The sequence below is a fragment of the Sciurus carolinensis genome, chromosome 1 (genome assembly GCF_902686445.1).
Source record: "Sciurus carolinensis chromosome 1, mSciCar1.2, whole genome shotgun sequence".
NCBI lineage: Eukaryota > Metazoa > Chordata > Mammalia > Rodentia > Sciuridae > Sciurus > Sciurus carolinensis.
In genome coordinates, this window is record NC_062213.1 from 208742042 (window position 1) to 208766211 (window position 24170).

Sequence of the window (24170 nt, forward strand, 5' to 3'; positions counted from 1 at the left end):
GCGCGGGGGCGTCCCCAGAAGGCCGCGCCCCCAACGGCGGACCGGTGCGGGCGGTGACTGGCGGAAGCGGCGCGCAGACCCGCCCACCTCCCGCCCGCGTTTCGCGACCTGCCGCGAGGGGGCAGGGCGCCCCCTGCTGTCCTTCTGCTGGTGGTCCCACCCGGGAGCCAGACTCGCCGCCTCGCCACTCCTGGGCCACTCTCTACAGTTTAGCCTGCATAGATCCAGGAGTAAGCTGAGGCCCAGAGCATCCAAGCTAGAGCCCGGCCTAGCCGAAGATGGAGAGAGAGGACACCATTATGTCTTCTTAAAACTGGATCTGCGGTGTGTGAGCCACAGGTTTCTGAGCCAGAGGCATTGAGGTTGGGTGGCAGACACGCCTGAAGAGGAGGACTCCAGCCTACCCTGATCCTGGTGGGGGATTCAGGGAAAAGGTGGCTTCAAGAGTCTGTGCTTACACTTGCTGTGTTGCAGCATGGCAAAAGGGGGATCTGGGGGGTCCCGGATCTGCATCCCATGCACCCAAAAGGGGACTTCAGGGTCTCCAGTCATATCCTCCTGAGGCATTTGAAAGCTGAGGTCTGAGTGCCACCAGGGTTGTGGTCCAGGGTCCAGAGAGGTGCACATTCTACCCACCGTACCTGGATCCTGGGTGCCCAGCCTGGCTTCTGTGGAACTCACTGGGTAAGTTGGTACAGAAGGAAAAAAACTGAAGGAAGCATTCCCAGAGGAAGGGGGTGAAGTTTGGTCCATCTGGGACTGTCTGGGACATGCTTTCCTGGTGGACAGGTAAACCACCAATTCCAGGTGCTCCCGACCTGCTGAACTTGGCCTCTCCACTAGGCATAGCCCTAGAGGATGCACATGCTCTGTTCACCCCTTGCCCCACCCCACTGCAGGCAGGACAGTGCAGGTGGACAGGTTCCAGCCCCCAGTGGTGTGTAAGAGGCTCCCTTGTCCTCCCACCCCACCCCCAGGTCCTAGGACCCACCCTCACTGCTTCCAGGGCTTTGGGAGGGGCTGGTCCTGTGGAGCCCCTTTTGAAGGGACTGTGGCCTGTGGAACCTGACCTGACCTGGCCTGTTCCTCCCTAAGTCTGGCCACCTAGAGGTAAAAGTGGAGCCATTGTGAGTCTGGCCAGGCAGACCCCCTCCCCCAGCAGGTGTAGAGGCATGTGTCCCTTCAGTTTCTGGGAGAAGAGTCACAGTGGAGATCCACTAGGCTCTGACACCCTGGACCCTGACTTCCAGCCCAGGCCTGGTCACCACGGTGGACCTGGGTCTCTCGCAGACCTCTCCGACCCCAGCTCATCAACAGGGGGAGGGGAGGGCAAGCAGACAGAGCAGAATGCGGTTCACTCCTTATGTCATCATTTATTCCTAGCACTTGATCCTGGTGGGGTCTCAGCTCCACCCTCCAGGCCCTGCCCCGCCGCCTCGCAGCCGCAGGTTCATGAACACTGTGCACTGGGAAGTGAGGCCATACTCCCCCAGAAGCTGCTGGTCCTCCATGGATCTCCCCTCGAAGCTCAGCCAGAACATGTCCTCCTGGACGCGCTCCTGCTGGCACACCTGGCGCTTGAGCTCCACCACCTTCTGTGTCAGCCGCACGGTGTAGGGTCTACTGCGGCCCTTGTCATTCCTCACCAGGATGCTCACGGGGCTGTCACAGTTCTGCACCATCAGTAGGACTGTGCTGCCAGAGCGCAAGCCCTGGCCCACCAGAGAGACCCTGTCCTGCAGCTCTGTGCCACTGGGCAGGGCCAGGTGCTGTTGGAAGGCAGGCACCCCAATCTTCTGGAAAATCTTCTGCTTCAGTTCCACCAGCATCATGGAGTCACTCAGGGGCACCAGGAACTCCTCGCCCCCCAGCATCTTCACCTTCAGGTCCCAGCCCTGCAGGCATCACACGGGCTTAGACCTCTATACCAGCCACAGGCCCTGGGTGCTGCTCACTGCCCTGCCCTCTCCACCCAACAGGCACAGGAGGGCCAGCCTCCCGCAGCCTCCACGTTCCTCCCTCCACCCTGGGAGCCCTACACAGGGGACCCTGGAGCCCTTCTCTCCTCACATTGGGGAACCCAGCTGAGCTCAGGGCTTGGCAGTGAGTGCTCTGCTGCTGGAAGAGCACAGCAAGGGGAGGGAGGGAAGTGGGATGGAGTAGCCCTGTCTCACCATGGCTGCGGGCTCCAGTGCTCGGTCCTCCGCAGATGCACCGTCCTGAGTTGCTGCTGCTCACCTCCAGCTGCTCCATGGTCCATTTATGAGTCCAAGCCTCAGACGTCAGGGGGTGGTGCCTCCCAAAGCCTGCACCAATGGCTGGTGGCCTTCAGTTTCAGTTTCTATTTCCCCATGCGTGCCCCAGCACGAGTGGAAGAAACAAAACAGAATGACAGAAGGGTAGGTAAATGCTGGGGGAGGGCCTGGTTCACATGGGGACTTGTGCCAGGACCCCATCCCTGCCTCCCAAGGCTCCACCATGGGTGTGCATGCAGAAACCCTAAATATCCAGCACTTCTGGTAGTCTTCCTACCAGATGCACAAAAGTCATAATAACATGAAGTAATGACTGAAAACTTTCACTTTCCATTTACCAGTTTGCAAGTTAGTTAGCTTGGAAATTTTCACCCTGATTAATATGGAAAAAACCCTAAGATAGGGACAATCCAAATTACCCAGAAGTAACCATTCGTTTAGGACAATATTTGTTCACATTATTTCTTAGTGAAAGAGATGTATTTCATTTTGTACAAAAACGACTTAATGGACACTATCAAGAAAATTAAAAGACAACACACAAACTGGGATAAAATATTTCAGGTCATTTATCTGATAAGAGTCTAGGATCCAGGATATATAAAGAGCTCTTTCTGTAGCCAGGTGCAGTGGCACACACCTATAATCCCAGAGGCTCAGGAAGCTGAGGTAGGAGGATCATGAGTTCAAAGCCAACCTCAGCAACCAAACAACTCAGCAAGACCCTGTCTCTAAATAAAGTATTTAGAGGGGCTATGGCTCAGTGGTGAAGTGCCTCTGGGTTCAATTGCTGGTACAAAAAAAAAAAAAAAAAAAAAAAAAAACCTCTTACAACTCAACAGAAGAACAAACAGCTCAACTCAATTTCCCAGCTAGCAAACAGGGCTGCTGGAGGTGTAGCTCAGTGGCAGAGTGCTCACCTAGCATACGAAAGGCCCTGGGCTCCATCCCCAGCAACACACACACATACACAAAATCATTAATCTTTAGGGAAATGCAAACCATAACCACCCTGAGCCAGACGTGGTAGTGTGCACACCTGTAATCTTGGCTACCCAGGAGGCTGAAGCAGGAGGATTGCAAGTTGGAGGTCAGCCAGGGAAATTTTTAACAAGACCCTGCCCAAAATAAAAAATAAAATGGGGACGTGGCTCAGTACCGTGCCTGGAGCAGACAGTGGTGAGCCTTGGCAAGGACCTGGAGAGCTGGGAGTCCTGGCAGCTGCTGGGAGTGTGAAAGCTGCCGTGGAGAGCAGGCCAGTTGTCCTCAAGACGTCAGGCAACTATCACGTGACCCAGCAATTCCACTCCTGGGTATACATCCGAAAGAATCGAACACCAGCATTATTTACAGCAGGTAACAACTCAAGTGTCCATCATCAGATAAATGGGCAAAGAAAATGTGGTGTGTACACATGTGGAATATTACTCAACTAGGACAAGGAACCAGGCTCTGACAACCAGACACAAAAGCCCACCTACTGTGAGAAGAGGGATATTGACAGTCCAGAACAAGGCTGCAGGGTTTGGACCTTGAGAGGGCCCAAAGGCCATGTGTTGGTGGCTCAGTCCCCAGCCCATGGCACTACTGGGAGGTAGTAGAACCTTTAGGAGGTGGGGCCTGGTGGGAGGAAGTAGGACACAGGGCTGCCTTGGAAGGGCACTGGTACCCTGGCCCCTCTGCTCTCTGCTTCTGGACCACCAAGAAGTGAGCAGCTTCCTCCACCTATGCCATGATGTGCTTCCTCAAAGGCTGCAGAGCCAAGTGATCATGGACTGAAACCTCCGAACCTTGAGCCAAAATATACCTTTCCTCCTTTCAAGCTGCCTGTGTCGGGTATTTTGTCACAGTGATGCAAAGCTGAAGACCACAGGGGCGTCCATAGGGAAGTGGTTGTGGAGCTCAGGTCTTTCCTCAGTGCTACGTCTTGGGTGCAGCCTTCCCTGGCTGCCCCTCGTGTGCTTGTCCTGCCCATGCGTGTGGCCTCCAGCAGCCCTGCACCTCGCTTTGTAGCTTGGCACTCCTCCCTCTATAGCCTGCTCAGTGCTGCACCTGCCCCCAGCCACGTAGAGGGCGCTGTGTGAAGGACTGAAAGCTCATCCATCCAATTTTTTCACCTATAAAAATGTGCTGGATCTGAGGTTCTCAAGACCATTCTGACTCTTAACATGAGTGTGAGCGCACCCTCCCGACTGCCTGCCTGAAAGCATGAACCTAAGTATTTTATTGACCGCAAATGAGCACTTAGAACCTCAAGGCTCATCTGATCTGGCATCCCAAGGTGTTCCTGTCATGGCAGTGGGGAAAGCACATGGCAAAGCACGTCTGTGCAGCAGGCGAGGGGACCTGGCACGGTGGGGGTGGCCCGTCTGCTTTTGCTTCTTTGTCTACCTGATCCTAGCTGGTCTCATGCCTGTTAAGGAACAGGCCTGCCGAGATGCTGGCGTGCCTCTCGGGGGTGAGCCTTGTCAGGGCTGGGGCTGGTTCCTGATGCACAGACTGTCCCTGTGCTCCAGTGGGGACAGAACCTTCCTCGTGACAGTGCAGGGACCCGACCTCACTGAGGTGTCAGTCTAGAAGCACAAGGGACCAGATTCTCCCATCCAGTGCAAGTCTGCCAGCCTCAGGTCCAGACCCTTTTCCCTGCCTCCCCAGCGGACCAGTCACCACAAGGCCATCATCCTGGAGCACGTCTGGCTGACTCAAGGCCCTGACCCTGTGTCCCTTCATGGCCTTTAGTCACAGCTCAAAGCTCACCCCAAAGCCTCAGGGTGGATGGGCTGGCCTTCCGCACAGGCCTCCTGATCCAGGGACTATGGGGTGGGAGCACAGAGCTTTCTTTTGGGTCAGTGGTCGATGACCAGGGAATGTGTCAGCCAAGACCAGGGTCGGCTCCCAGGTTGGGCCGATTAAACAGCAGCCCTGCCTTTCCAGTCTCTCTAGGAGACCCACCAGACCCTCCCCCAGGACCAGGAAAGCTGAGTGGTGCAGCCAGAGCAGAGCCCTGGTTCCTCATGGACCCCTGGGCTGCCACAGCCCCTCCCAGAGGCAGCCATGGCAATGGGCCCCTTGGGAAAGCAGGACCCAGTACAGGGCAAGAAGGGGACCCCTGTCCACACTGTGCAGCAGGCACAGTGGGCCCTTCGGAACCACCTGGAATCTGGTTCTTGGTAAAAGATCTGGGCTGGGGACATGGCCCTTAGGGCAGGTGGGTGATGTCTGTTGAGAAACCTGGAGGTGGAGACAGGGTCTGTGACCAGGGGGCCGTTGTTCTAATCTGGGAAAAGCAGCGTCAGGAACAGGTACGGGGCCGTTCAAACCCACCAGGCCAGGTGGAGGAGGAGGAGGAGGAGCCGCAGGTCTGACGGGAGCGGGGGCCTGAGCTGGACACTTGCCTGCCTGCACTGTGTGGCATGACAGGAGGTCAGCCGTCTTCTCAATCCAGACCCACATGCAGACCCAGAACTGGGGGCACTGCCACAGGCAGCCTGGGCTTGGGCTCTGGCCAAACCAGGCCCTCTAAAGGTCCCGCCATGGAATAGCATGTCTGGGCTCTGTGGGAGGTGACCAGGAGAATGGGCTCTCCCTCCCCTGGGGCCAGAGCTCTCTCCAGCAGGAACCCTTGCCCAGGATGCGATGCAGGGAAGTCCACAGCCTACAGGGTGAGCGCAGGGCAGGGCCTCCTGTGCCGTCCCCAGACGCCCCGAGGCGACTCCACTGATGCTGTGTGCTGTGCCGACTCCCTGCTCCCAGGCTGCACTGAGCCTGTGAGGTGGCTGTGGGAACCACACACGGGGTTCTGTCCTGGGGAAATGCTGGTCTTCCTGCCCCAAAAGGCCTGGACCATCCCACTCCTGCAGCCCTGCCTGCTCAGGGCCTGCGAAGATGGTCCTCAGGGGCCTCCAATCTGCTGGTTTCCTGGTCTACGAGCAAGACACTTAACGGACAGGTGCTCACTCTATATGAAGGTCTCTCTTTGACCCTAAAAGTCACATTTGACGTCAGATGGCTGCCCAAGTGTTGACAGGTGCTTTCACCACCAGATTTGGGGAAAGGTGGTGCTACCAGGCAGATAGATCTTGAGGATGTGTCCACCACTTACATGTACAGCACACACACTGACCAGGACACACCGGGGAGAGGGGGTTGTGAGTTCCAAGGTGGGCAGGAGAGGAGACACCAGGAGGCCGGGAGGAGGGCAGAGGCACAAGTGGCACAAGGAGGTGCGGCAGCCTCAGCCTCGGAGGCTCAGTCCCAGGATGCCCAGCAGAGAGGAGCAGATGCTCTGGGAGCCACAGCAGAGTGGCAGGCAGCACCCAGGGTGTCTGAGCAGGCGCCAGGCAAGGGAGGTGCCACGTCCTTCTGACCTAGGACCCCACATCCTGGATCGCATCTGCTGAGAGCTTGATAGGGTGTGGAGGAGAGAGACGGAGGCTTTGAAGGTGAACCAGGAGCAGGGGAGGAGTGGGCCAGGACTGGCGTAGTGCCTGGGCAGATCAGGGCCACTGAGGCACAGCTGTGGGGCGACCAAAGCCAGGGCGACACATAGCACCTCTCCTGCCATGCGCAGCTGCAGCCAGAGAGATGGAAAGACATGGCTCGGCACTTTGCAGGTCCCTTGAATCTGGTCTGACTTGCCTTGACCAGTGGAATGTGCTGGAAGTTTCACTATTGGGTTTAGAACCCAGGCCTCCACTTTATCCTCCTGGTATGTTGGCTGATGTTGCCGCCTGCAGCAACGAGACCGCGGGAAGGAATCGGAGGCGGACTGGGAAGGAACAACTTCTTTATTTTTCTCAGAGGTGCTTCCTTGCTTGCTTCCTTGCTTACTGCCTTGCTTGCCTCTCTCCCCGAGTAGACGCCTTGGTGCCAACACCAGCTCCGCTGACACCGTGAGAAGAGGGAAAACAGCAAGCCACCACCGCTGGGAGTGGAAGCCAGGCCAGAGCGGCCGCGGAAGGCGGCGCCCCAGGTGCCCGTAGTCCCCGCGTGCTCCAGCCTTCCCGAGTAAGGGCTGGGGAGGAGGCACGGAGCGCCGCCAGGTGGGCGTGTCCTCCCGGGCGCCCCAGTCTCTTCCTCAAACAGCTGCAGGCAGGTCTCTACACCTCCCCCTTTTTGTTTTAAAAGGTGAAGAAAACGTTCATGGATGCGTGATAGCTATCACTACATCTGGATCGACTGTGCCTCTTAGGCGTCCACATGTCTTACTGACATCTTACCCGTCATCGGACAACCAAGAAGCTGGATATCATCGCCTCGGCTCCTGTCTTAGGTTGATATGTCAGTCACACGAGACTTTCCCGTCTTTGACTACCAGCCGTCCATTTGACAGCCAAGCCTGAGAAGAAGTTCCGGCTTCTAAGGCGGCAAGTGCAATAAAATGCTAACACCTCTCCAGACCATTTGTCCGGCCCTCTGGTACGGAAGATGTCATCCGAGTGTATGCAGAAGCAGATTCGCAAGAAAGTGCTGATAGCCTCGCGCATGAAGTGAGTTTGGCGGTGTTTCAACTGGCTGGAGGAATTGGAGAAAGACCCCAACCAGGTTTCTGAAGATAATTTTTATATTCTGAGAAACTGGATTTTTAAAAAAAGTTTTAACAAAACTGCCAATAATGGCAGTATCAAGACACTTGCAATCATAATGTTTATGATATACCTTACAAGATTGTTTCTAAATTTGTTTTTTCTTAAACACTACTAGAGAAATTCTTGAGAAATACATAAGCTTTATAACTTTTTGTATGTGTGTGCTGGGGATTAAACCCAGGGCCTTGGGCATGTGAGGCAACACTCTACCAACTGAGCTATATCTCCAGCCCCCCTTTATGACTTTTTAAAGAAGCTTACCGCTAATTTCTCTTTCACTAATGTAAAATATTAGGGCATAAATATGATTTAATCATTAATTTTGCAGTGTATGCCAGGAATAATTCATGCAGTTTGCTGAAAAATTAAATCTCGTTACCATCAAAAAAAATAAAAATAAAAAAATAAAATGCTAACACAATGAACAACAGAAATATTAAACAGAACCCCATAATGTCTGCCCATTTTTGACCCCATTGTACAATATCTTTAAAAAACGTAATTACATCAGCAACAGGGCACCTTGACTTTAGTAGAATTTACTAAGATTGTTTGGGCTTGTAGTAATCTGGTGAGATTATCAAACTGATAGTTCCAAGATCCCTTAAGCACAGCACTAGGTTGTCTTGATAAATAGGCAGCCCTGCTATAATTATGGTATTGAACCCCTGTAAGACATAGTCCTGAATAATGTCCAAGACATCCTGATGCAGCAAGGTCCATCGAAATATCCACTTGTTCTTGGAGAAGATCGACACGTTGGTCGAGTATGACCACACCAAAAGGAAGATGTTGATCTGTGGTCTCATGTGTTTGAAGAGCCGTGGCCACACTGCCGGTGAGGTTGTTCAATGCCTGTACAGCAGGAATACTTGTAGCTAGGGCACCCCCGGCAGCAGTAACTGCAGCTGCTGACGCAGCGACAGCCACAGCCACGGCTAGAGATATTCCAAAATCCCTCTCATGTCGAGACAACACCACAGGCAGGTCTTCCACATGGGCTAAAACTGGCATTGGGAGGTACCTAGGAACTCGAGCAACAATCATTAAAGGAAATCTAGTACTATTCCAACACTGAGTTAAAAAAAAACATGAGGAGGGAGTGCACTCTAAAGTGTGATGGAGGAGAAGGCATTAGAGACCATAAGGATGAACAGTGAAGTGACACATATAGGGGTAGGCTTAATGTAATCAGGGAGGAGGATCTAGAAATATTTACACCTGTTTCAAACACTGTAGAAGTGTTATAATCATATAACCATTAATAAATTGACCTCCTTGAAGCATACACAGAGCACTAATGTCTGTGTGAGCTCTTTCTCCGCACAATGACCAGGCATCAAAAGAATTGGCTGTATCCACCATTAAAGAATTTTGAAAAGAAAAATTATACCCAGAAAAGGAACTATTAGAGTAGGTACTAAATCTAGGAGCAAAGGTAAAAGATCCGGTTCCACCTACAAAGACAGCTCTAGAGGAACCTTGACATCCAGACCACAAAGAAGGCCACGTAGGGGAGACTCCCAGCAACGTGGGCCCCATCTAGGTACCAAGAGTTTGGCTGCCAAGTATGACACAGGGATGGGTAGAATCATTATTATAAGAAATGGAGAAACATAAACTACCAGAGTTGAAGAAAGCAATTAAGAAAAGGCGTAATATCCGAATCCACAGGTACAGCGGGTAAACCCAGGGTACTATTAGTAGTAAAAAATGGGGGATAAACAGAGGAGGTGTTAGTTAAAGGGAGAGGCCGAGGCCATGCTGTAACTACAGACCAGAGTTGTAAAGTGTTTCCATCAATCAATGGAATCATCAGGAGGAGAATGATCATGTTCATGTTCACTGCTTTCATGATGTTTATCAACTGCTGAATGATTGGTAACTTGTCTGATGAGTCTTGCCGGCACCCACACAGGAGAGGTCGCGTCCTGTGGCCTCAAATGAGCACTGGGTCTGGACCTCTCCACACCCCAGTAAGACATCTTTCCAACAAGCCAGTGGTTTGTGCTGTTGTGTAGGATTCCAATGTCTGTCTCCAGCAGAGTAACCTTCAGAATCTAAAGTCAAGAAATTTAAAGTAAAAAGAGCTACAGCCAATCTATCCTTGGGGATAGACCAATCTCCCCCTTTTTGTTTTAAAAGCATGAGCTTGAGCATTTGATTAGCACGCTCCACTATGCCTTGGCCTTGAGGATTATAAGGAAGGCCTGTTTTATGAATTATTGAAAACTCTAAACAGAATTGAGTGAATGAAGTTGAAGTATAGGTGGGGCCATTATCAGTCTTAATCATTTTAGGAATCCCCATAGTGGCAAAAGCTTGTAGACAATGAGAGATAACGTCTTTAAGTTTTTCCCCAGAATGGAGAGAAGCAAAAATCAATCCTGAACATGTGTCAATAGACACGTGAATAAATTCTAGTTTACCAAAGCTGGGATCATGAGTAACATCCATTTGCCACAAATGATTGGGTAAAAGCCCTCTGGGATTGATGTCTACATGTGGAACTGGAGAATGAGTAACACAAGATTGGCATCCCTTAACAATAGTTCTAGCTTGTTCTTTAGTTATTTTAAATCTACGTGTTAATGTCGTACTGTTAACATGAAATTGAGCATGAAATTGAGCGGCCTGTTCTGAAGAAAATATGAAAATAGTTTAAGTTGTAAGATCAGCTTTATGATTACCCTCATGTAGAGGACCAGGCAAATTGGTATGCGCTCTTATATGTCCAACAAACATAGGTTCTTTACATTCCCAAAAGAGCTTTTGTGTTTGAAGAAATAACCTAGCGGGGTGGGAGGGGTTAGCGTTAGGGTTAGGGTTAGGGTTAGAGTTAGGGTTAGGGAGGGTGGCAAGAATGGAGGAAGGAAGGACTGTATAGAGGGAAAAGAGGGGTGGGAGGGGTGGGGGGGAAGGAAAAAAATAACAGAATGAATCAAACAACATTACCCTATGTAAATTTATGATTACACAAATGGTATGCCTTGACTCCATGTACAAATGGAGAAACAACATGTATCCCATTTGTTTACAATTAAAAAAAAAAAAAGAAATAACCCAAAAGCTGGAGTATGAGGAGCTATAGGTCCAGCCAATTCTAATGTAGGAATTGCTTGAGCAATATAATTACTGTCTGTAAAAAGATTTATGGGTTGTTCCTTGAATTCTATAAGGGCTATAACCACGGCTTCCATTTCTACCAATTGAGCAGACTTATGAGAAGTAATATGAGTGATAGTATTTTGGCAATTGACCACTGCAGCAGTACCATTAGAGGATCCATCAGTAAAAACATTTAATGCTCTAGGAATAGGTTGTTTTTTAACTACCTGAGGAAATATAACAGGATGGTTTAAACAAAAGGATAATAAGGGAGATTTAGGAGTATGATTATCAAAATTTGCAGAAGTAGAGCATTTAGCTACAGCCCAATCATTATCATTGGTGCATAAATACTCAACTTGTTGGGCTGAGTAAGGAGTGATAATAGTAGTAGGATGAATTCCAAATACTCTAATTGCAGATTTAAGTCCTTGAAGAACCAGTTGTGCTACCATGGAAGTATAGGGTTCAATTACATTTTTTGGAGAGACAGACAAATGTGTCCACACTGAAGGTCTCTCTTGCCAGAAAACACCAGTGGGTGTATATAAAGAAGGTATAATGATCAACATAAGTGGTTTTGTGAAGTCAATTCTATCACAGTGAGCATGTTCAATAGCTTTTTCTACAAGTTTTAAAGCCTCTCTAGCTTCAGTTGTTAGGGATCGTGGAGGGGTGTATCAGGATCTCCACGAAGTATATCAAATAAAGGTTTTAATTGTCCTGTGGTGAGACCTAAGGTTGATCAAAGCCAATTGATGTCTCCTAATAATTTTTGGAAATCATTTAAGGTGACCAACTGATCTTTGCCGAGCTGAATTTTTTGAGGCTTGATGAATGTGTTCATAATTTGAAACCCTAGATATAAAATGGGAGATCTAGTTTGAACCTTTTCTTCTGCTATAACTAATCTATATTGTTTTAAATTGACAGTCATATCTCCAAATATCTGAAGAAGATCTGAGTGGCTTGGATGAGCTAGCAGGATATCGTCCATATAATAAAGACATATGAGCTCTGGATACATTTTCCTCACGGGCTGAATAGCTTGATCTACAAAGACCTGACATATAGTTGGGCTGTTTGCCATGCCTTGAGGCAAAACTTTCCAATGATATCTTTGATCTGGTCCTTCATGATTAATAGAAGGAACTGTAAAAGCAAATCTGGAAGCATCTTCAGGATGTAAAGGAATAGAGAAAAAGCAATCCTTTATGTCAATAGCTATAAGATGAAAATTCTTGGGAATGGCTATAGGGTTAGGAAGTCCAGGCTGAGTAGGACCCATAATTTGCATAGTTTTATTTATCTCTCTAAGGTCATGTAAAAGTCTCCATTTCCCTGATTTCTTTTTAACGATAAATATCGGTGAATTCCAGGGGGAAGTGGAAAGCTCTATATGCCCCGCTTCCAATTGTTCTTGTACTAATTGTTGGGCCGCCTGTAATTTTTCTTTAGATAGAGGCCACTGAGGGACCCAAACTGGTCTATTAGAAAACCATGGTATTTTTAAAATATTAATCTCAGTGGCCCCTAAAGAAAATATCCTAACCCTGCCCAAGCCTGATTTTCCCTAGCCTTAATGGGTTCAAGGTTTCCTTGTAAATTTTTGCCTAATCTTTTGCCTAGAACATACCCTTGTTTTTTCATTAACATCCAACCTTTGTCACTAGAGCCTATAGGCTCAGTGGTAAGACGTTCTCCCAATTGCTGTAATACATCCCTTCCCCATAAGGTAACTGGCAAACAGGACAAAACATAAGGCTGAAACGTTCCCTGATGTCCTTCGTCATCTTCCCATTTTAAAATCTTTGCGCTCTGTTCTGGGCTATTAGAATATCCAAGACCTTTTAGAGAACACGATGCCTGTTGTAAAGGCCACTGTTTGGGCCAGTGTCGAGAATTGATAATGGAAGTATCAGGCCCTGTATCAAGTAACCCTTCTAATTCAATTCCCTGTACTTTGAGTTTGCACATAGGTCTCTTTGAACAATCTTGAACCCAGCAAACCATAGGTCCCCCGCCGGTGGAGCCAAAGCCTCTTTTGTTTTGGTCTTGTGGTAAACATCTAAATGATTCATGAAGACTAGGGAGGAGGAGTAATTGAGTGATTCTGTCACCAGGATTAACAGCAATAATACCATGAGGGGAACTAAGCATTATTTTAATTTCCCCCTGGTAATCAGGATCTATAACTCCTGGAAATACTTGAAGCCCTGCTCTAGTAGTTGAACTCCGCCCTAAGAGAAGCCCCACTGTGCCAGGTGGGAGGGGTCCTTGGATTCCGGTAGAAATCAACTGAATCCCCGTTTCAGGTGTTAATACTATTCGGGCGATGGAACAGAGGTCCAATCCTGCGCTTTCCTTCGTTCCTCTGACAAGAGAGTCAATGGGTAGAAGGGACTGTGACGAGGAACCATCTAAATATGTGTCTGGGGATTGTCCTTCTCTAATGCCCCGTACATTTGTGGGCCCTGAGGCAATGGGCCCCGTGCCCCTTTTTTGAATTACTAGAAAGCGCATTCCCTTCAATATCTGTGCGTTATCTACACTCATTAGCCCAATGGCTTCCTTTTCTGCACTTTGGGCAAAGACCTGGGGCACAAGGTGTAACAGGTTTTACTGCAGTCATCTCGTCTTTTGTTAGGGCATTGTCTTTTGATATGGCCTGGCTGTCCACATAGGAAGCAACCTTTAGGACGAGCCCCTCCAGAGGTGTTTAAAGGAGAGACACCTCTCATAGCTGCTGCAATTATGCTCCCTGTAACTACTGCATCGTTGATATCTTTGCAGAGTTTTATATAGACAGAAAGATCTTTCTTGGCCTTCCAGGGCCGGATAGCGTCTTGACAAAATCTATTGGCATTCTCATACGCCAATTGAACAACTAGTAGCATAGCTGTTTCAACATCTCCAAAAACTCTGCTGGTCGTTTGTAAGAGACAGTTGACAAACTCAGCATGTGGTTCACTGGGTCCCTGTATAACTTTTGACAGACTGCCCTGTAAGTCACTGGTCCCTTGTATGGTTTTCCAAGCCTTAGTTGCTGCTGCATATATCTGGGCATAGACTCCAGGATCATATTGAATTTGTGTATCTAAGGGGGCATACTGTCCTTCCCCAGTTAACATATCAACATTCTGGCCAGGAAATCCTGCCCCTGCATTTCTGCGAGCAGTCTCGACTGAGAGTTCTTGAAACTGAGCTTTCCAGATAAGATATTGTCCTCCATTTAACACTGCTTTACACAAGTTTTTCCAATCTGCAGGAGTCAAATTCAAATTACTTAAGGACTTGAGCATACTCAATGTAAAAGGCACTTGAGGCCCATACGTCATTACTGCTTCTTTAAAATGTTTCACAGTTTTAAAATCTAATGATTGATGGTATCTTTGTCTATTTTGAACTTCAAATACAGTCAGATCCCATGACTCCTGTGATTCTCTGCATTCAAGGGCGTCCAGACGCCTCAAGAGACCCTGAATGACCTTAGTCACAGGATCCTTCCATGGCGGTGCGGAAGGTAGAACTAGACTTACCCTTTGTTGCTCTTTTTCTTTTGCTTCTTTTAATTTCTCTGAGAAAGTACTTTCAAGATCACTACCACTTAATTCACCTTCACTTTCACTTTGCTCACTTAATTTGACTGACTCCCACTCATGTACTTGTCCTAATGCTTCGGCACTCTCAGCGACACACTCCTTCACTTTAGGTTTAGATGATATTAGACACTCTCTAATTAGTTGCCACATAGGAAACGTTCCCTTAGGAAGGGGACCTCCTTGTTTTTCTGTTGCTATTAAGTCCTGTTTATGTAGATCCCATTGTGGTACATTAAGTAAGCCTTCCTCTATAAACCACGGGCTCACTCTTGCTGAGGTGTGGACATATGACTTTACAGTAGATTCTTTTACTGCTGTACCATTACTCTTTAATAAATCTTTTATGACTTTGGTCATCTCATTCTTTGAGATTTCTGATCCCATTACGAATTCTTTTCCTTCCCTTGCCCTATATCGCTCTGGCCAGAGACTCCCGAGAGGTTCCTCAGTACTTACCTGCCATACCAAAATTCCCCGTACAGGCCACCACTTGTTGCCACCTGCAGCAACGAGACCGCGGGAAAGAATCGGAGGCGGACTGGGAAGGAACAACTTCTTTATTTTTCTCAGGGGTGCTTCCTTGCTTGCTTCCTTGCTTACTGCCTTGCTTGCCTCTCTCCCCAAGTAGACGCCTTGGTGCCAACACCAGCTCCGCTGACACCGTGAGAAGAGAGAAAACAGCAAGCCACCACCGCTAGGAGTGGAAGCGGCTCGCGTAGAGCGGTGGCCCCAGGTGCCTGTCGTCCAATGCCTCACGCGGGAGATTGCTGGGGCTACAGTGCAAGCACAGCTGGGGGACCAAGCCCGCGTAAGGGTGGGGGAGGAGGCATTGTGCGCCAGCAGGCGCGGTCTCTTCCTCAAAGAGTTGTAAGCATGTCTCTACAGGCTGAGCCTCCCAGGGAGGCAGGATAGGTTGGGCGGATTCCAGGCAGCTGGTGGAGAACATAACATCAGTGATACAGCCCTGAGCATCCAGCACGGCACCTTCTCAGTCCAGTTGACCCTCAACCAACAACTTCATGAGTGAGGCCTCAGGCAGCTTTGGCTCCCCCAGACCCGCCCCCCATGTGAGGAAAATGGGCAGGCAGTTGTTAAGCTACGTGATGCTTGGGCCTAACGCGGGTGGTGTGGAGCATGGTGGAGCAGACAGGCAGGACCACAGCAGCAGCCCAGGGCTGCAGACAAGTGCCCTTCACAGGAGAGGAGAAGGACCCAGCATGAACTCCCTGAACTGGAGCCTCTGCTAGGACCTCACCTTGCAGGGCTGGAGGAGACAGGAGGGGGCTGCAGGCTGGAGGTGACTGGGGATCCCAACCCTGAGGCTGGATTGGACCTTGGCCAGCATGAGGTGAGCAATGAGGACACCGGGCCTCGAGGGAGAGGGGTCATCGTGAAGGCTGTGGAGTCCCGAGGGCTGCGACTGGCATGGCTGGGAGAGCGGAGGGAGCTGGAGTAGAGTCTCCAGGAAAGGGGGACGGACAGTATGGCTTGGGCTCTGCACTGGGCCACGTCCATGCAGGGTCCTGTCAGGAAGTGGCGATGCCCACCTGCCCGTGCCAGGTGCAGCGGCCCAGCAAGAGTGGGGACTGCACACGGAGGGAAGGTTGCACCCTGCTCAAGTCCCCACAATGCGGGGACAGCAGGCCCGGTTGTGCCCAATCCTGAGTACTCGGTGTAACAAAGCAGCAGTGCCACAGGCTGCTCCGTTTCGAGCTCAGAGACTGAGGTGGACGACCACACACCTTGTCTCTGTAAGCAAACGGCGACCTCTGCCCGGCACAGCCATCAGGCCCACGCTGATAAGTACGTTAATTGTGCTTGTAAGAATGACACCGTGAACTTACCGAATTGATCGGAAGCGCAGGTGTGCATGGGCGTGTCAAACTCGTGTCAGGGAAACCAGGCCCACGAGCTCACCAAATGCTCTGGACCACCAAATGACATGGCGCCCTCACTCGAGGCCCATTAAGAGGGGCACCCGAGACTGGACACGAGGGCACCTGGCCTGTCACCTGGTCACTTGTCACGAGGCTTGCCCAGGAAAATCACCACAGCAAGGAACCTCCAAATGTCTGTGCTCCAGAGTTAGCACACTGCAGTTTCTTCTGCCCGTGACGCCCACACTGTCCCCTCCAAGCTGACATCTCAAGTTGCTATCCAGGTGACTGAATCACCACTGTCAGGATACTGTCTAGACTAAGTGCCTGCGCTGACAGCTCTGTGCCCTGAGCAAGCTATTTGGCTGGTTCACAGTCTTATCTGACCACCCACCATGACTCTTCATCCTATTTGCTCTCTGCTGGAACAGGAAGTAGGGAGGGAAGGATCACTGTTCCTTCCCAAGATGGAATGAACTCAGGCCCTCAGGGGAAATCGCCTGCAGGAGGAGGGGGTCACCATGGAGTGCTTTCCAGAGTGGGAGTGGGCTGGATTCTGGCAACTCTCCAACAGCAGGACTGTCTTCCCCAGTATCAAAGCCCAAATTGAGGGTCCAGGTAGGCAAGGAAGATTGTAACAGCACCCCCAAGGTTCTCCGGACTTGGCAGGTTACCTTCTCAGACTTCGGCCCAGCTGATCCCCTTCCCAAGGTCTCCCACTCCCCATGTGCATGTCCTCTCTGAGGCCAGAGGGCAGAGTGGGCAGTCTGACCTCAGAGATTGACAGCCAGTCAGAGGGTGCAGAGGGTGTAGACAGGGTATAGGCTCACTCTCCTCCCACCCTCCTCCCACCCCACCTCAGTGCCCCATAAGGACCTGAGGGGGTCTGCTCAGTGCTGGGATTCCATTGCTCAGTGCTGGGATTCCATAGGGCTTCCTCAGGGTGAAGCCAGGGACAGTGTGTGGTCTAGACTAGGGACAGACTAGGACTGACCTCAGAGGGATAGCTTCAGCCTAAGTCCCCAGGACAGGCTCCCCAGCCCCTCCTGGGGCCAGCGCCCCCAGGACCCTGCTGACCCTACCTAACTCTTCTTCTCTTCTCTTGGCCCCAGTGGCCCCCTTCACATTCTGGGAATGCCACTGCCTCCACCTGGGACCTTGCAGAGCTGCCTTCCTCTGAAGACCCCCACCCTGAAGGTGTTAGGACCATGCAGTGAAAGGAGGGGCTTCTCTGCCACAGACAACCCCTCACTTCCTGTCTCTCCAAAAGTGTGTTTGATTTGTTGGTGTGCAGGAGACCTCCTCCACTGGACTGGGAGCACGTGGAGGGTCTCCAACCTCAGGGCTCCAGTGACCTCTGAGAACCTCCACTGATGGAGGCAGGACCTCTACCAGGCCACGGCATGCTGGGGACCCTGAGTCCTAGACAGAAAAGTAGTGCCCACGGAGTGATTCAAGATGAAACAACAGCAAGCAACAAACAGAAACGTTTCAACCGCCGCCCTCAGAAGAACGGCACATCACCATTACAGCGTCCACCTGGCTTCTGCCACCACCCTGTGACCCCACGACCCCGCCAGCCTACCCATGGACCTGTCCCATGACGTTGTCCTGCCTGACTGGTGACATCCGACTGCCTTATGGTGTTACCCAAGGCCACCACCTGCCTGTCTGCCTGCCGACCTCAGCCAGTCACCTCTCCAGCCCAGAGGCTGGCGTTGATTCTTCATCCCCGCAAAGCTCGGTCCACGTCCCTCGGGTCCCGGGCCGGAACTTCATGCTGCACACAGGCGGATTCGGAGACGGAGGAGTTGTGCAGGCCGGGCTTCCCCTGCTGAGGGGCTTGTGAAGCTTCCTCTCAGACTTCTGCGCGGCCAGGGCGCGGCGGGAAGGTGAGCCTGCAGCCGCAGCAGAGCGCGGGCTGGTCACTTCCCCGGTCCCGGCCGGCGGAGCGGAACGCGGCGGCGCTTGACTGACAGCTGGGGAGGTGGGGCGGCGCGCCAGCCGGGTCGAGCTGACCAGGCGCTTTGCCCATTGGCCGGCGCTGGTGTGGGAAAGGACGCCTTACCCGATTCACACGCCCCGCGGCGGCGCTGCCTTAAATAGCGGGCGACTGTCCGGCATCGCGGGCTCGCGACCGGAACCCGCCAGGGGGCGCAAACGCTCTGCCGGGCCCCGGAGCGCGGGGTGCAAGATGCCGGCAGACGCCCCCAGGAAGCCGAGCGCCTCGCCGCTGGCAGGAGCGCCCGCCAGCGCCAGCCGGACCCCCGACAAACCCGACGAACCCCGCAGCGCGACCGAGCACCGCAAGGTGGGTTCCGGCCAGGCGCGGGCGGCCGGGTGGTGGGGAGGGGAGACCGAACGCGGGACTCGGTCGCTGTCGCACCCGCAGTACTCCAAGCCAGTCATGGAGAAGCGGCGCCGAGCGCGTATCAACGAGAGCCTAGCTCAGCTCAAGACGCTCATCCTGGACGCAGTTAGGAAGGATGTAAGTCGGGGCGGGTAGGGCGAGTCCAAGGCCTGCGGCCGCAGAAGGGGGCATGGCCGAGCTGCAGACCACCACCCCGTCCCTGCCCCCAGAGCTCCCGCCATTCGAAGCTGGAAAAGGCCGACATCCTGGAGATGACGGTGACACATCTGCAAAACCTGCGTCGCCTGCAGGTGACAGGTGAGGCGCGGGTGGCAGGGCCTTGGGGGCCGGAGGCGCGCAGGGCCACCGCCCTAGACGCGACCGCTGGTTCTGCTGCTCCCGCAGCGGCACTCAGCTCGGACCCCGCTGTCTTGGGCAAGTACCGCGCAGGCTTCAACGAGTGCCTGGTCGAGGTGACCCGCTTTCTGGCCGGCTGCGAGGGCGTCTGGGCCGAAGTGCGCTCCCGCTTGCTCGGCCACCTGGCGGCCTGCCTGCTCCAGCTGGGGTCTTCACGCCGCCCTGCCTCGCTGCCCGCCGCCGCAGAGGACCCGGCGTCCGAGGTTTACGCTGGCCGCCCACTGCTGCGGTCGTTCGACGGCCCCTTTCCCCTTCTGCGCCCTGGGGCCGCGTTCACGCCGTTGTTCGCGCCAGGGCTGACCCCCGCGCCTCCAGTCGTCCCCAGGGTGGGGCCTCAAGGCAGGAACGGACCCTGGAGACCGTGGCTGCAATGAGCTGCCTTGGCCCAGACTGTACCAGAGATTATTTCCAGAGGCTTGGGATTGTTTTGTTGTCTTTGTGAACAGTCTGGTTCCGTCCAGCAGTGCACCCAGGTTGACTGTCTGCTGGTGGCCCGCTTCCACCTCTGGGAAGACCCAGCTGCAGGCCCCTACACTCCTAGGCCCAGCCCATTCCCAGATTCCGCCCTTTTGTAGACTCCGACCCTTCCTGGCCCCAGCCCCAACCCCAGCCTGGGCCTGCAGTGGGTGGCCTCTGTGTCTCTGGAGCCTTGGGTTTGCCTTGGTCAGTGCTAGAGCCCGCAATCCACCTTTGGCCTGGGTCTGAAGGGTGCCCAGGAGGCGCTTCCCAGAATGTATCAGTACTGGAAGGCAGCTGCACAGCATCAATGGACATGTTTTAAGGGTATTTATCCCAACTCCTCCCCAGACCCTGGGAGGTAGAGATCCACCTTTTCACACTGTTTTTTCCTGCCGTTTGGGCTGCGCTAGGGTGAGGGGTGACTGCCTTCTGCCTTTCAGCACATGGTTCAGCACAAAAGCCGCCTCCGTCCACCTGGGCCCACCCTCATACCTGCACTGGTAGGGGTCCCAGCAGGGGAGGGTGTGTGGGAGAGGCTCCCAGAGGGTACCTGGTGCCTGGACTCAGGAGGCACTTTCCTGGGGAAATCTGGGCCTTGCTGCATACCCATGGGAGCTAATGGGGTTCCTCCTTCCATGAATCCATGAACATATGCCTTTGGATGCAACTAAGGACACCAGGCAGCAATGCAGGCCACACTGGGCATCCACCCTGTGCACCTCCTGAAGTCACAGTCCTGCTGCCCCGAGAACTGACGCTGAGGGCTGTGCTCCAAGTGCCTGAGGGAGTGGTCTGAGGCACAAGTTCGGTCTGCAGAGTCTTCCAGAGCCCTGTGCAAGGCTGCACCAAGACCCACTGCCCAGTGTGGCTGGATTCATCAGGCATTTGCCTGGCACCTGCTGGGATGGGCCATCAGGAAGGTGAGTCCCTCTACCACAGGCTGGTCCTGCCTCTTCCTACCGGTTTCACCTGGGCCCCCTGGACAGGACCATGCAACCTGTCAAAAGCCTCCAAGTCTCCACCAAGCCATTCCCCTACTCTCTGACTGCCTCCCTGCCTCCCTGGAGCTGGGGCAGTGTCCCTGAACAGTGGGTCACCATGTGGGCCAGCTGCTGCACCCTTGGGTGTACAGGCAAGGGCCCTGCTCCCTTCACAGCTGGGTGGAGGGAGATGGAGGCCCTCCTGGCAGGAGGGTTGGAGGGGTCTGCAGAGGGGTGACTGGAGGAGGGGAGCTGCTCAGGGAGGGCAGGGCCCCTCCTGGGAGGTGAGCTTAGGTGTGTGGGTAGGGAAGGCCAGGGCTTGCTCAGACCTGGGTCCCACACACTGCGGGGGTGGCCCGATGGAGAAGGCCAACCAGGATGCCCCCTGGGAGGTGAGGCTTCTTATGCCCCTTTCCCCAGAAGCAGCAGCAGCAGCCACCCCTGCCCCTTATTGATTCTTGGGTCTGTTATGGGCACTGTTGCCAAAATTCTTTGTGGTGGGGACCACCTAGCCCTTGGGGACCTCTCTGACTCCAGGTGGCAGCCCCTCCTAGTCTCTCTCCCTTGCACTCAGCCCCTTCCTGAATCCTCTCACTCCCTGCGCACCTCAGACCTCCGCCTGCGCAGGCTCCTCCGGGACTCCTGTCTGGGCATGGTGGGACTGTGCTCCTGCAAGCCGCACCTGTGCCCTTTTGCTCGGCATCTGCTTGAAGCTGTGGGCTCAACCTCAACCCACGCTGAGTTCCTCAGTCGATGTGAACAGCGGGCAGAGTGGGAGTTGGGGTCCCTCTTGGGTCGGCAGGGAGGTCCTAGGAACCACAGCCTGCACTGAAGCTGAGTCGCCACCAGGACACACCAGAGCTGTAGTTCTGGGCCCTCCCAGGCTGCCCTCTTCCTGGCAACTGTGGGTGGCTGGGGCTCAGGAGCAGCGAGTCTCCTACCTCTGAGTCTCAGCCTCTCTGCACACTAGCCAGGGTATTGCTCAAACCTGCGTCCTACTGCCACTGTGTGTAGACCGCCCCCGCCCAAGTGCTTTTCTGCAGGGCTGCCCTCATGGTGGAAGCTGTGGCCCCCAAATGCAGAGTGCTCCTGCTCTCAAGGGGTCTCTTCCTGTCCTCCTGACCCTTCCATATATTTCCTGCCTCAGAAGAGGCCCCTGCGTCTCTTCTTGTCCCTCCCCACCCGCAGCTATTTGCATCTTGCTCTTGTCTTGCAGAGGCTTCCTGCTGAATGATAGATGGAGTCCCCTCTTCTGGGTGGAGGGGCACTGGTTACAGCCTCCCCAGTTCATCTCCAGCAGCCCCTTCCAGCCCTGCGCCTGGAGCGGACCAAGGGTCAATAAACACTGAATTCACATGCACCGTTGGCGGGCCGTGTGCCTGTGTGGTGTCCAGCCTTGTCTGACTGGGTCCTCTGTCTGCTGTGGTGCCAGGGCTTGGGGACTGAACGGTGACAACAGATCATAGCTGTTTGAAATCTGGAGAAGAACTGGTCCCCGTGGTGACAGAAGTTAGTGACCAGGCCCACTAAACTCCATGCAGTGGGAAGTTGGGGCAGGGGCCAGGCCGGGGCTGGCTTAGGAGAGGTGAGACCCACTGAGCGCCAGCCCCCTTCTCCCCTCACTCAGCATCCCTGCTCCTAGACTGCCTGTTTCCTCAGTCCTACTTGTGCCTGGATAATCTCCCTCTGCTCCTTGGAACCCCTGGGTTGGCAGCCTCCATGGGCCACACCTCAGTGCACCAAGGTTGACCTGTGCGGGGTCCTGGAGGGGGACAGGCGCTCATTCAAGACGAGGCTGCAGGCTCCTTCCTGTCTCTGCTCTGGGGAAGCCAGCTGTCTTTTCCATGGAGAGGTCCACAGTGGGCCAGAGGCTTCCCGCCAACAGCAATGACATGAATTTAGACATGAATCCTTTGACAGGACCTTGACCGTGACAAGCCACCTGGGCTTCTGTGCACAGAAGCTGTGAGAGCATAGCTTTTGTTGTTTTGTGCTGCTAAATTTTTGTTACTCTGTGGTAAATAACAATACTGATAAATTGTATGTAATTTACTGATTACATGTAAGTCGCATGAGCAGTACAGACCCAAAGAGCGGATAACCTGCCGAGGGCTTCCAGATGTCCTGGGAATGAGGAGGAGGTTGCTGGGAACGAAACAGAAGCAGCCCCTGTGGCCATAGTGATGTGCCGAACGCAGGTGGTGCCGCTGCCCACTCCCACCCGGCCAGAACAGCCCAGCACCCTGCTGACCCAGCCCCTGCGGCATTGGGGGTCCTGTCTGGCTATAACTGAAGGGGCCTCCCTCCTGAATGAGAGCACAAGGTTGGGACTCACAGGCCCCCAGATGAAGGTGAGCCTGTGACTCGTGTGCACGGACGTTAGTTCCCGGGATCGCTGTGTTCACTACCCCGAGTAGCTGACCCCTCGGGTGGTCCTGCTATCCCTCTGCACAGGCACTGTGTGCCACATTGGGCTACACTGTCCTGCCCAAGTTGGGTATGGGGGCCACAGTGACAGAATCATTAAACACCATGCCCAGGACTGGGGTCGTGGCTCAGTGGTAGAGCGCTTGCCTGGCATGTGTGAGGCCCTGGGTTGGATCCTCAGCACTGCATATAAATAAATGAATAAATAAAAGATTCATTGACAACTAAAAAAAAAAAAAAAACTTAAAAGCCAACCCTGTCCATGGTCACCTCAGAGTGTCTCTGACATCCTGCCTGATCCCAGCATCTACCTGGTGCCTTCAGGCTCACTTGCTGGACCCCATGTGAGTGAAGGGCCAGAGGCCTTTGTGGAGGGGTGGGAAAAGGTCAGTGTTGGACACTCACAGGAAGAGGGGGCGCCTAGACAGCAGCAGCCTCCTACTGCCACATGGGATCCTGCCTTCAGCCGGCATCTCAGCCAGAGGCCGGCAGAGAGGAGAGCTTCCCCCTCTCCAGTGGTCCTTGCCTGGATCACCTCCTCAACATGGTGCCATGTCTGGCATGGTGAGGGAGGGCTCTGCAGTCTCTGTCCTTCCTTGACCTCCACTCTGCTTCCCAGCTTACCAGCTGACAGACTGTGGCTTGTCCCAAACATACCCCAAGGGCAGGGGCTGACCCAGTACTGGCCTGAGCACCCTCAATTCCTGACCTGCTTCCCATGCTCTCTCAAGGCCCCAGGTCCAGTGGATCCCTGGCTTTGGCTCTCCCAGGGTCAGACCGAGCTTTTTCCTTGAGGTGGACAAGGAAGAACTGATGGCGAATGGAAATTCCTGGAGGACTTCTGGTTGTCCTCTGGCTGAGTGTCAGCACGGTCTCTAGTTCAGCCTCAGGAGGAGAAGGTCCTTGGACTGTCCCAGGTACCAGTGGAGGAGTATCCCAGAAGCTGGCTGACTTGCCTGCCCTTGGAGTTGGTGCTCTGGTCAGACTCTTCCTGACAGGCCAAGGTTTGATGTTATCAAGCAGGGGGTGGGAGGATGTCCACAGAGCTCGCTGGACAAGTGTCTTCCTCAACCAGGGCCAGAAGCAAGGTTTCTGACATTAGAGCTG

The 24170-nt window shown here is 53.2% G+C and overlaps 2 protein-coding genes and 1 long non-coding RNA gene across 8 annotated transcripts in view; 2 read left to right on the plus strand and 1 right to left on the minus strand.

The window, feature by feature from the left end:
- The window catches only part of LOC124975999 (uncharacterized), a 21464-nt gene extending 12263 nt beyond the window's left edge, over nucleotides 1-9201 (plus strand). Inside the window, exons 1-3 of one of the 2 annotated variants that reach the window (XR_007106950.1) lie at nucleotides 2086-2399; nucleotides 7114-7262; nucleotides 7383-9201. This is a non-coding gene — a long non-coding RNA (uncharacterized LOC124975999). Of the gene's footprint in view, nucleotides 1-2085; nucleotides 2400-7113; nucleotides 7263-7382 lie in introns of those variants that run through there. The other variant, XR_007106951.1, reaches the window with a different exon arrangement.
- Nucleotides 1356-16105, minus strand: Isg15 (ISG15 ubiquitin like modifier). The gene is made up of 3 exons (XM_047538572.1): nucleotides 15010-16105; nucleotides 2175-2341; nucleotides 1356-1895 (listed from the first exon to the last, which is right to left on the minus strand). Exons 2-3 carry the CDS (start codon nucleotides 2175-2177, stop codon nucleotides 1404-1406), a joined length of 495 nt encoding a protein of 164 aa, XP_047394528.1. The 5' UTR covers nucleotides 2178-2341; nucleotides 15010-16105; the 3' UTR covers nucleotides 1356-1403.
- A 1552-nt stretch (nucleotides 16106-17657) lies between these two features.
- Nucleotides 17658-23917, plus strand: Hes4 (hes family bHLH transcription factor 4). Of its 5 annotated transcripts, none has more exons than XM_047538534.1 (5): nucleotides 17658-18918; nucleotides 19011-19098; nucleotides 19186-20576; nucleotides 21853-22987; nucleotides 23795-23917. In XM_047538534.1, exons 1-3 carry the CDS (start codon nucleotides 18625-18627, stop codon nucleotides 19569-19571), a joined length of 768 nt encoding a protein of 255 aa, XP_047394490.1. In that variant the 5' UTR covers nucleotides 17658-18624; the 3' UTR covers nucleotides 19572-20576; nucleotides 21853-22987; nucleotides 23795-23917. The 5 variants fall into 5 exon arrangements, with proteins under 5 accessions (XP_047394490.1, XP_047394508.1, XP_047394480.1 ...); XM_047538560.1 differs by lacking the exon at nucleotides 23795-23917 and having other exon boundaries at nucleotides 17663-18741; nucleotides 18823-18918; nucleotides 21853-23230; XM_047538552.1 differs by lacking the exon at nucleotides 23795-23917 and having other exon boundaries at nucleotides 19231-20576; nucleotides 21853-23232.
- Nucleotides 23918-24170: the final 253 nt, after the last annotated feature.